A 12,899-nucleotide genomic window follows, 5' to 3' on the forward strand; every position below is an offset into this window, starting at 1 on the left:
CAGAGCTATAGACCATTAGAGAAAGATAAATAAAGCAATAGGAGGAAGTTAGGAACAACTGTGAGTGCATTGTGTGGGTATTTCGTGTGTCGGGGGTGTGAGGTGACAGAAACATTACAATCATCATGAGTCAGTATAATCCAGTGTGCCACAATCATCACATTTTGTGTCCAATCACATTAATTCTATGCCATACCATTTCATTGATATCAGTTTGAATACTTAATGTAAAAATAATCAAATGTTAATGTATTCAATTTATCTAATTTATAATCTTAGTATGGCATAAATGTCTCCATTTCATAAATTATAAGTGAAAATTTATTGCAGAGCATATTTCATATTCATTTGTTACTTTTATTTACTTTTTCAAGGAATAGAGTTCATAAACTCTGTGAATATATATATATATATATTTTTTTTTTCATATTTATTTATTTATATATTCAAATTTTGCAGAAGTGAAGGCAGCCTCAGCACAGGAAGTCAGAAGTTCGTCAGAATCTTCCCTATCTGTGGCAGAAACCGCCATTGCTATTGTGGTATCTATTGTGGTGTCTTCCATACTGTCCTTCCTAGCCGGATACTGGGTCCGATCCTGCAGAAGTGAACCCCAGGAAAACCAGCTCACAAATGAAGAAATTTATGGTTCCTTACAGAAAAATCACAACAAACTCAAAGACAATGAGCCACGTTATGTGAATCATGCTCAGCTCGAGCGCAACAATTCTCAAAAGCAACTCAATCTCATAGTGACAAATATCCAAAAGGGCTCCAATTTACCCAATGGGAGTGCATTACAAAAACCAGTTTTGAACATTCCTGTGCCTGATAAAACCTATGTATAGTTAGAGAATGGTATTTAGGAATTTTATTCATTGTTGCACACATAGTGCTGTGATAATGTGGTGACCAAAATGCCGTCGGCCTAAGGCAGGAGTCCCGGCTCAGACCAAAATGAGGCTTGGCCTTCTGATTGGTCATCACAAAGAATGAAAGCCTACTGGCTTGCAATGACATTCCATAAACTGTAGGAAACTCCTACTTAATTTATACTGCCAAATATGTAAAAAGAACATTTGTGATAGTGCTAAAATGTATACAGATGCTGTATATATTCTCTAAATGTGTATATAATAACTGAAAAAAAATTTCAGTATAAAAGTTGTACATGTGCGGTAATTATTGATTGCCAAAATTTAGATGACAGATTTCACTGGTGCTTGAAGTTCATTATAAGGGCAACATTTATGTAGAATAAAGACAGAAGTGTGTTCACATGAAAAATTTTTCTGTGATCACTCTGAAATATTTGCATTCAGATATTGCCCCAACAAAGGTCCATAATGAGGCCTGAATTCTGATGAAGGGCCAAAAAAGAGAATATGTCTTTATAAATATCAGATTTTTGATGTGACCTGGTGTGCTCTTAATATTGTATGCTTAGGAATGACAACGAATCAAAAACTGATGATGAATTTCTGTGTTCAGACTAACAGAAGATGTACTTAATGCTCATTGTAAGACATCAGATATAGTGCTGGAGGCTTAAATTTGTAAATATAATCATGATGATCTCATTTTTGTTGAAGGCCAGTGTATTGAGTATCTAGTGGTGACTTGCAGCAGGGGGGATATGTGTTGAAACATGAAAACTTAATTACTTACCATTTTTTTAAAGAAGAGACATCTAAAGAAAGCAACAGCACTTGATTTGTTGATAATCTAAGTAGCTAGACTTTTTTGTATTCAAAAGATTAAATTGATCCATTTAAACTTTTTTTTTTAAAAATATGGGACTTAAACCAAAGGTCAGCCACTAGATTAAAGCACTGCCTTACATAAAATATACTTTGTTATAGTTAAGTAAAAAATCAGTATTCATACATATATGTGTGTATATGTCATAAGGCATTTATCCCACCTCACTATGTTATTTCTGCTTACCAATCTATAAGTCAAATGTAATACACATTTGTCACCATGCCTATATATTTTTTATCACTGTTGTATCAAATTCTATTCATATACATTTATAATTATTTTAGAATCATTATTTTTATATGATGGAAAAATTTTAATGTGTTGATATATATTTTGGAATTTTAACTACAAATAGCTTTTTATTTCAGAATTTTTTTATGATAAATCTTATTCATTCAGATAATTAAAACAGAAAGTCTGAATAAGCAAAGAAAATGGTTATAAAAGTATCAATTAATGAAAATGTCAGCTTTAAATACGAGGATCTCAGAATATACACACTAAGTACAGCATCTTCTGATCAGTTGGAGAGAGTTTGTATCCCCCGTAGTTTTAGTTCCTAGATGTGCCTCACACCCATAAGTGAGGACATTACATGTTTATATTCTCTCTGTAGCAGAGCTTCTATTTTTGGAATATTTTATGTAATATTTTATATAATCCCCCAGAGGTATAAACTCTTTCAACTGATCATAAGAAATTTACTTATTTTTTGCTTTATTTAATGGATCAAAGCTATATGAATTTTGACATTTGTACATCATAACACATCAAAATATATTTGTAATTTTGTTGCACACAGACCAAAATATGTTATCTTTACACTGCTGTGTGAAATGAAAATATCTAAAAATATGCTCATACTACACATGTGTATATAAATACATTTTTAAAATATGGAAAACGTACTTATTGAAAAAAATAAAATAATTTAAAGTAAATATGATGCCTTCATTGGTTTTTATTCATTAGAAGTAAGTTGCCCCCCCCCCCCCCCCCCCCCCCCATGCGGAAAATCTGAAGGCATGTACTTTTATATGTAAAAGTACTCTTAGATTTTGGTATGGAGAAATTTAACGTGCTTCAGGAATCCTTTGAAGGTGCATTTGTATTTGGTGTCAGGCAATGTGGTGCCATATTTTAGGGTGGTAATTTACGTAGAACCACTTGAAAACCACTGCAGTCACTTCTCTGTCACCAGACATTATATAATAACACAATATTTGCAAAGTAAACTCGTTTGCTTTTATGTGGTAGCGGTGATTTTAGCATTAGAATAGTTCAAAGTAAAGAGAGCTGTATAAATCACAAGAATTGGGGTGACATATCTACGTAATCTGATACCAGCCCAAGGAGATCCAATTTAATTCCAACTTTGGACAATGCGTTACACCTGCAGGCAACCGACCTATATCTTTGGTGGTCAATTCCTGCGCACTGGAGACAGAGGCATGTTTTTTTAAAATGGAAGAACGTGCATTTATAAAGTCTTCTGCGGTCCGTGTGCGTCTTTAGTAATGACTTGCGTTGATTTTTACGTTAGACTAACTCTTGGCATTTGGTTGAATACATTTGCATACATATCCATCATAAGAGGCTATATATATAGCCGGATTTTATATTTTCTTCGGGTTTTGTGGTTACGGCGGTATAATGACTGACTTTTATGACAAACCAGGTGGAGCAATGAACGCCAATGATGGCGCCAAACAAATTGGTTGACACAAAATTAGCTCCTCTGTTGGTCTGTTAACCCCCCCCCCCCCTTCCCCTGCAAACACAAAGGGGAATGGAAATTTGAACACGAAACTCTCAAAGAGTTGCCAACTACGTGTGATGATTTTAAAAATACTACTCGGTACTATTGTTTATGTCAATAATGCCGACTACATCTAATATTATATGACGGTATCCAAAAAGAGTCAAAGGGAAAACCAAAGATATAATACACGGAAAATTAACATTGAATTTGTATTATTATGGAATTTATTTTACGCGCGGGACATGAATTTTCACTCGTACTTCGCAAAATCCTATACCAATCATGAAATGAATTCCACCTACAAGACATGAAATCCTCTATATATATACGTATATTGTACATAGAATTTTGATAAAATAATAGTGTTTTATTGTTTTAAATGTATACGGTAATGCTTCATGGGAAAGGGGCGAGCACTGCTGACAAGAAAAGAATAAAGATCGAAATATCGACTAATTTTTCCGGTTCACACTTAGCTTTTTATTTATTTATTTTTTTAAATAGGAGATCATCTATATATGGTTAGACGTATAGTAAGTTGTATTTATGTGTATCAAGAAATGTGAAATCAATTCAATTGGAAATAACTTCAACAGTCAAATTTCATTTCTCTTCCTGCAGTCGCATAGACAACGTGATAAGACGTGGTACACGGGGAAACGTGATCAATTTAACACATGCAAGAATATAATACTAGATATATTAATTTAAGTACACCTGATATAATGAGTTTTCAGTCGAATAACATGAATTGATATGCTAAGGCGAGCAAGTAATTCGATTACAGAAACGTTCTTTTAATCCTATTGCAGACTTTTGTCACGATTTAAGGCCTTTAAAAAGAATACTGCATAAAACGTTTCACACATTTCGGTTTGTTGTCTATTATCTATACCAAACTAATGTTTAACAAGCCTCGCGAACGATCCAAGGTTGGAAATGGGGGGAGGGGGGTTCTCAAGACTGATTCCAGACAAAAATATGAATTATTAGATAGGGTGGGGTCACAATCAAGGATCGAAGTTTTATATGGGAATACATAACAAAAAAAACAGAAACAAAAAAGCACAGTCATTTGATATGCAAACGTTCGAATCATGGTCCCCCGGGGTGGTATTGAGCCACAATAGGGGCTCAACGTTCTACAGGGGAATATATCGAGGATCTTTATAAAGTTCTTCTCAAGAACAGCAGGGTCATTTAGTCATGCATGTATTAATGTGCAAGTATCCTCGTTTGGTGCAGATTCAATTTCATGAAAATCATGCCCACCCACCCGCCACCCTCAAAAGGGGGGGGGGGATGGGCCACAACAGGGGATCAAAGTTTAACATAGGAATACTTAAGAAATAAATTTTTAGCTCACCTGATCCGAAGGCTCAAGTGAGCTTTTCTGATCGAAGGGTGTCCGGCGCCCGTCTGTAGTGTGTCGTCTGTAAATTTTTCACATTTCCGACTTCTGCTCAAGAACCATTGGGTCAATTTCAGCCAAACTTGCCATAGAGCATCCTTGGGTAAAGGAGATTTAAATTTTTCAAATGAAGGGCCACGCCCTCTTTCAAGGGGAGATAATTAAGAATCAGTATAACATCTTTTAAAAATCTTCTTTTCAATAACCACTGGACCATAAATTAAAAGACGAAACTTATGTGAAAGCTTTATTACATTGTGTAGATTTGATTTTACTCAAATCATGGTCCCCGGGGGACCACTTATATATTTAATCTTTTCAATATTGAAATGATTTCTGCTTTTCTCAAGCCAAAGTTCTCAGTTCAGGGATATGGCCCATGTGCTTCTTGTTTTAAAAAGGTCTCTCTGAGAGTAGCAGGGCCAACTAATATCAATATGCAAATATTCCCAAGTTCTGTGGATTCATCTTTTTGTACTTTCAAACTATGAACCATTAGGTAAGGTAGGCCTAAAATAGGAGATCATTTTTTTCAAAATACATGTATACTAGAAAGAAAATCTTTCAAAAATCTTCTCCAGATAAGTAAGGACATGTCAGTCATATTGGCACTGAAGTATCCCCATAATGTATGGTTCAAAATCGGTTATGTCATGACCCTTGGAGGCTGGTGGGTAAAAAATGTGAATAAAAAGGGGGATCTGTTTCAAGTTTTATAAATTTTCTAGCGAACAAGGTGACTTTCGTGAGCGTTCTGGCCCATGAGCCTCGTGATCATACAGACCTTGCCTATGTTACTTGTCATAAGGCAGAGGAAACAGAGATGTAAAGGAAACCCTCGGTAAACACACGCAAGAGGTGTTATCTCACTCTGGGTGCATTCACCTTTTGTCCTGGACCAATTTGACGTCAATACTTGTTTGTTTTCTGTTTGTAATAGATTGATATCTAACGTTTAGTCATTAAATATTCCCAATAGTACCCAAACAAAATTTTGCAATAGGAAGTGCATACAGTAGGTAAGTAGGGCTAATTTTAATTAAATGGGTACCTAAGATTCGGTGTCCTTCCTGTTTGAGTAACTTGGGACCATGATGCAAAAGATATCACTGAAATAAAAGAGGTCCTTACCATGGACTCTGACTATTTCTACTAAAAATAAACCGATAGGGGTTACTCGAGAAATCGGTGATGTTCATTGGGTATATTACAGGTTCTACTTATAATTTATATTTCCCAGTATGTGAACAGATAACGCCTTTGGTTGCTCCCCAATAAAAGCAATAATCACCTGTATTAATCAGTATGTCGTAAATAAACTATAGTCTGATCAAACACCTTCACCAGACTGAAAAAATACTGATGAACAGGGGAGCGAGAACCAAGTACAGCCCACAGGTAACCACAAAAACACATACAAAGTGACCATCACATAAACAACTTTATTAGATCGCCAATCAATAATAATCGATAAATACAGGTGCAAAACAATAGCTAACTATGAATTATGAGCGGTAGTTGCGTGCATCTGGGCGTCATAAAGATCGGTCTGGACTAGGTCCAGGCAGAGAAGCATATTGTCCAATATGTTCCCTCAAAGGTGGTCAGTAAAAATCAACTTCATGCAAATGATATGGATTGACTTTGTATTCACATTATGTCAGATTTCTGTCTCCAGTCATACAATCGACAGACCAAACGTGTCACAGACTTTTCACAAGATAATTTCCATAACCATTAATAACCATATCACATATTAGGACTTCATACAAAAATCAGGTGTTAATAAAACCAAACCGAATTATAGATCTGGACCTGCGTCGTCTACACTCTCTGGTGAAATATAGGTAACTCAAGGTAAATCCCAGACGGGGATCAGACTATAATTGCTATCAAAACATATTTAACACCTATTGTTCTATACCTAATTATCAAATGTGTGCAAAACGGGAACACATCGAAATTAGTGACGGCGTTAACACTCTGTCCCTTTGTAGTTCTCAACAATTGTCCAGAGAGTGTCACTATGCAATTAAGTAAATAATTCGGTATTTCGTAGTCCAGCAATAAATAAAGATTCAAAACTAATTTCAATGAAAATAATTGACAAAAATTGTATTTAAGTTTAAAATAAAAGTTCAAAAGAAAATTTGTAAAAAGGGTCAATTCTGCACGGTGATAATACGCTCAACAATTAAAAGAATTATATCATTTTTCTGAATTATTCCGAAATGGAAGGTAAAATGACATTTTCAATAAATAAACAATCACTGAGCAAAGTTTCAGTAATTTTGAATTCAAACCGTTGGAGATACAGATTAAATAAAGAAGGAATCCCTCACAGACAGACTAGAGGAGAGGTTTCTACATCTCTGATTGCTTATGGCGACGCAGGAAAAATTCCTTTTTTAGCTACATATTTACATATCATTTATATATGTTATGTGTTGAGTGTTCATCCTGATTTGGCTCTCCAAGTACCATATGAATACAAGCTTTCATATGAATTATATATTTTTTAATGAACTATATGGAATTGGACATAAGTCTCAATATGAATTTTGAAAAATTGCTTTTGTAATCAACGAATAACAGACATAGCATTTGACGATTATTGATGAAACATCAAATTCATAATATTGCATCAAATAGAAACCATTTTCTAGGTGCAAGTAATTCAAATTTAATCGTCTGGGTGGGTAACAGTTTGTAAAAAGATGTCCTTACCAACAGGGCAAATATTATTTCAGTGTTCTGGGATGAACTTTTAATACTAGATACAACAGCGTGATATATCGAAGTCGGGTCATGAGAATACTCCGATAGAAAGCAATCTTGTACTATCATAACACTTGGAAAGAATCAGGGACACAAAAAAATGAGTTGATTCTTCGTTTTCTACGAGACAGAGACCGAGTATCGGGTAGCACCTGATTTGCAACGCAGGTAGCAAAGCACAAAAAGGTAATTTATTCAACATCAACAAAGGGAATCACTTTTTATAGGACACAAGACACGATATACTATACCTATAATGGGTGGTGCTTCTTCACCAGTGTCGAATTTACCTGTGAGAAGATGTAACAAAGTTACGACATTTGGTGGGAAAACTTCTATTCACACTCTCTCTCCTTCTCTCCCAGACATTACAAATATACTCTGCAATTGTATCACGGCGAGTGCCACACAGTGCATGATAAAGGAACCCCCCCCCCCCTCCCTTAGCGAAGTTTAGAGCATGACAAAAGGGTGCCAACACAAAATGTGTTCTAAAACAATAAACAGAAAAAAAAAAACAAAAAACAAAACGACGTGCCTAAATACTGGGAGGATACGACCTAACACTTACAGACAGACGGACGAACGGACGGAGGAGTGGACACGGCTAAAAGTGATCTATGGATGCTCGCTTAGAAACAAAATCATACGTCCCTGTTTCTGTACCCAAAGCAAGTTTGCCTCAGTGTCAAAAGTTTATAATTTGGAAAGAGAAAGCCCAAATCACAATCATTTTAAAAAAAAGATAATGCGCCACCAGAAACCCTTAAAAAAGAAAAAAAGTTAATAAAGCTAAAAGAGTTAAACTTATTGATTTTGGAGGTTCCCACAATTCAACGAGATACATGTATATATTCTTTTTGATTCTAAATGAATCTTGTTTATAGCATTTCTTGGTGTTAGAGTGCCACAATCCATATCCAGATCAGATGGCTAAGAAGTAACCCAGAGAACCTACCCTGAACTGTAAACCATTACAAGGCTATAATTAAAAAAAACATACTTAAAAATGTCTAGTTTATATTTACATTTATGTTTACATCTAGGTAAATGACCAGCTGTGGACAGCGTTCTTCCATGATTTAGAAAAAAATAAGACATCGGCCTAACTGCTGTACATGTAACAAACAGAAGTGTCGTCCATTGAGGACGAAACCCTCTTGTGCATCATTGTTTTGATCCGAAGGATTTTTGATTACATCTGTTGTGATAACAAGATAAATCTATTTGAACGAAATACTGTGATCCCAGAACACGAAGTTGTCAGTTTGAATACCGATATGTAGGGCCAGATACTAGAAATGCCATTTTTCGTACCCTCTCTTATCCGCGTGCTATCTGTATAGATATCAGTGATGGGTGTCAGAAAGAAGTTAATTAAATCTCAGAAGTCATCCTCTGGTATAAAATCTCAATTGATTCATTTGCATGATAACATTTCATAATAAATATGTGTAAGGTTTGTAATCCTTAGAACTTCAGTGATATTGCCTAATAATGTTACTATATATGTACTACAAGACAAATTAAATGACTACTCCATTTCTACGATTTTGGTTTTATTCACCGACTTAGGACCCTTGACAAAATATTCTGGTCCTCGTCTGTTTTACTGTGACTATTTAAAAACAATCTGAAAACGAAAATCCTAACATGTATTGAAATATAAACATCTATTTTTTCAGTGTTCTGTATCAAAAGATAGTGAATCTTGTCTTATACTGCAAACTTTGTAATTCTAGAGCCCAGACAATTATGGAATTGCTACAGGTCCGCAGAACTTGGGGGGGGGGCACTTTTTTTCTGAGTATTGTATTTTGCTATAGTAAATTTTCCTTAAGATGCTGGTTGCCCCCCCCCCCCCCTTTGATGTTGTAGGGTCGAGCATTGGCAAATTCCAGAATTTGGACAGTAAATTAGCTTCTTCTTTCTTTGCTTGTCAAATAATTTTGGGAAGTTGCCCCCCTCCCCCAACCACTTTAGGCCAGTTTAGGGGGTTTTTTTTTGCTTGTCATATTTGGGGAGGGGGGGTGTGCCCCCCCCCCCCCCACTTTGAAACCGTTGCTACCAGACTGTGCTACTTCGTTTCGAACAAAATATACATGGTTTGAGTGTGATAAGAATTGCGTGTATTCTCCTTTCAATCATTCTTTTCATTATTAAAATGATTTTCATTCTGCAGATGCTGAACATAAGCAACAGATAAACTAATTTGTGATTAATATTAGTTGTAATTTTCACAAATATTTACGGGTACGCATCAATTTTCAGACAATTTTGAATAATTATTCAACACTTGGTCATTTCCACCGTCTCAAGCCTCAGTCCGGAGTATGCATATAGCTCTCTCCTCTAGAATGGGAGAGGATCGTACATTTTGGCCGTGGTTTGCGACGATGGGTCATTTCATACTATAAGATATATTTGGTTTAAAAGAAGGAGGTTACCCTCCCGAATAAGGGTGCCATTTGACGTAATTTGTAGTGTAAATGTCTTCATAGCTAACATGAAAATAAAACTGTTCAGATTTACAAGGGACTTGTTCTGTATGTTTTTGTTTAAGATCCGATGCAGAAAAAATATCGCACTTTTATCGTCCTAGCTGCCCAGGATTGACAAGAATTGCATGGTGCTGTCAAATGGTTGCAAAGATTATAACAGCATATAAAAGAACTCGGTCTTCAAGGCTTCGGAATACCCACAGTGCTCAAACCTTGCTGTAGAATAATTCAGAAAAACATACAAGGATACACCGGAGCCAGTAACATATTTTTCTTGATTTTATTGATCAATATAATTATATATAAAAAGGAACTTTAAATCATTGTTATGTAACCAGCCTTGTGAAATCTGTGTATTAAACAAAGCCGAAGAGGGATAACTCTAAGGAAATTAAGGTTATGCTGTATTTATTTATTTATTTTAGGGGGGGGGGGGGCATAGTTTGTTTGTTTTGGGGTTTTTTGTTGACTGTTAAAGGGGAAATAATCATTTGCTAAGAGAGATAACTCAATTGACGATTCACTGTAATTCCTTCATAAACTGACGAGATAACTGTTTATTTACGTTTGTATTTGTTGTTGTATGCTGATGATACAGTTATTTTAGCAGAGTCAGCTGCTGAACTGCAAGCTTCTTTAAATGCAATGTACTTGTACTGTCAAACTTCGAAGATGCAAGTTAATTCTCTTAAAACAAAAGTTGTTATTTTTTCTCGCTCTAACATGAACACTGATAATTTACATTTTACTTATAATGGTGATAGACTAGAAATTGTTAGAAACTTTCAATATCTTGGAATATTTTTTTCTAGTAAAGGTACTTTTAATGACGCAAAGTCACATCTGGTACAACAAGCCAGAAAAGCTATGTATATTGTTCTTAGAAAATCCAGGAAATTAAATTTACCTATTGATATGCAACTGCAACTTTTTGACACCATGGCTGTACCTATTTTGTTGTATGGTGTAGAAGTATGGGGTTTTGAAAACTGCAGCATTTTAGAATCCTTTCATATGGAATTTTGTAAAAAAAAATTTGAAAGTTAAAAAAACTACTCCTCATTGTATTGTTTATGGAGAGCTGGGTAGAATACCACTTAGTATATTAGTAAAGTCTAGAATGGCTGGTTTCTGGCAAAGGATTTTGTGTGGTAAAAATGAGAAAATTTCCTTCACATTGTACTCAAGTTTGTATCAATTTAGCTCAAAAGGTTTTTACCATTCAAAATGGCTCATGGAAATTAAGAATATTTTACATGATTGTAATTTGGATCTAATGTGGAATGCTCAGTATGTTGATAAATCATGCAAAATTGGTGTGTTGGTTAAGAATACATTAAGAAATAGTTTTATCCAAGACTGGAATGTAAATGTATTAAATTCTCCAAAATGCCTTAATTATAGAATGTACAAGTGTGATTTTGGTTTTGAAAATTATCTAAACATGTTACCAAATGATCTTAGATTATATTTATGTAAATTTCGTTTTGTCAGTCATAACTTGCCAATTGAAGCTGGTAGATTTTATAGTATTGATAGATCTGAGAGACATTGTAACCTCTGCAATAACAATGAACTTGGTGATGAGTTTCATTATTTATTTAAGTGTCCTTATTTTAAGAATGAAAGACAGAAATTTATACCTAGCAATATTTACACAAATCCAAACACAATATCTTTTTATAATTTGATGAATACTTCTGATATATATGAACTAATAGGTTTAGCTAAGTTTTGTAAAACTGTTCTTAAATTATTTCATGCCTGAACTTCCTACAATGTAAACATTAAACGATTTTTTTTTTATACAACCGTCAGTACTGTCCATATCAAAGTTCTTTTTGTGGTTCATTATGTTAACTGTTCACATGTTGATTTGTTCAATTGTTAAACTCTTATTGTACTAACATACCCCATGTGGGGGCTTTAGGGAAAATAAAAGTTTCAAGTTTCATAAAAAATTCTTTTCATCTCAAAGAACATGGATGAATAATGACCCCCGTAGAAAAATGAGAAAAAATGACCGGGTCATTTTTGACGTCAAAAAATGACCCCAGTCGTAGCAAAATGTAATTTATTTTTGGAAAAAGAACCGTAGGGTGTCAGTTTTCTACATGTGCACCCTATAAGAAATTGACCCCGTTGAAAAACGGCCTCTATCCCATCAGAGTACAAAGTTTAAAAGAGTTAATTGACGCCAAGGTTAGGTCTAAATGTTTAATTCCCTCGCGTTTTTATGACGAACACTGGACGAACACGCAATTAAAATGAAAATCACGAATAATGATGGACCCCCTTCCGAAGTGACGGTCATTCAGTCTACCGATCGAACCTAGTTTGAAGGCCAAGGGAATTGTTCGGGAAAACTGGATATTATCTCTCTCTCTCTCTGGAAAATATATGGGAAAAATATTTTTTTTAAACGATGATACATTTGTCTTGAATCAATATCGGATCATTTCCACACAGTGTAGATTAAAGTCGATTAATGTTGTATCATCGCTGTATCCCAACTTTTATCTGAGGTGAGCATTTTGGCCCACGGGCCTCTTGATTTACAATTCCTTATCTTTAACCCCCCCCCCTCCCCAAGACATTCTCAATAAAATCTACTAGGGTTCAATAAAAAGCCAAAACCATAAATACAACAATACAAGAAACACTACTTTTGCAAGCCAATTTG

The 12,899-nt window shown here is 34.9% G+C and overlaps 1 protein-coding gene across 4 annotated transcripts in view; it reads left to right on the forward strand.

Annotated features, from left to right (window-relative positions):
• The window catches only part of LOC133181973 (semaphorin-1A-like), a 33,416-nt gene extending 30,711 nt beyond the window's left edge, over positions 1-2,705 (forward strand). For all 4 annotated transcript variants that reach the window (XM_061316644.1, XM_061316643.1, XM_061316645.1 and 1 more), the window contains one exon: positions 460-2,705. In XM_061316644.1, the coding sequence (XP_061172628.1) occupies positions 460-848 (389 nt within the window). In that variant the 3' untranslated portion in view covers positions 849-2,705. The remainder of the gene's footprint in view (positions 1-459) is intronic.
• Positions 2,706-12,899: the final 10,194 nt, after the last annotated feature.

Source organism: Saccostrea echinata, unplaced genomic scaffold (assembly GCF_033153115.1).
Source record: "Saccostrea echinata isolate AGI-Se365-2 ecotype Australia unplaced genomic scaffold, CSIRO_AGI_Sech_v1 ptg000009l, whole genome shotgun sequence".
Lineage (NCBI taxonomy): Eukaryota > Metazoa > Mollusca > Bivalvia > Ostreida > Ostreidae > Saccostrea > Saccostrea echinata.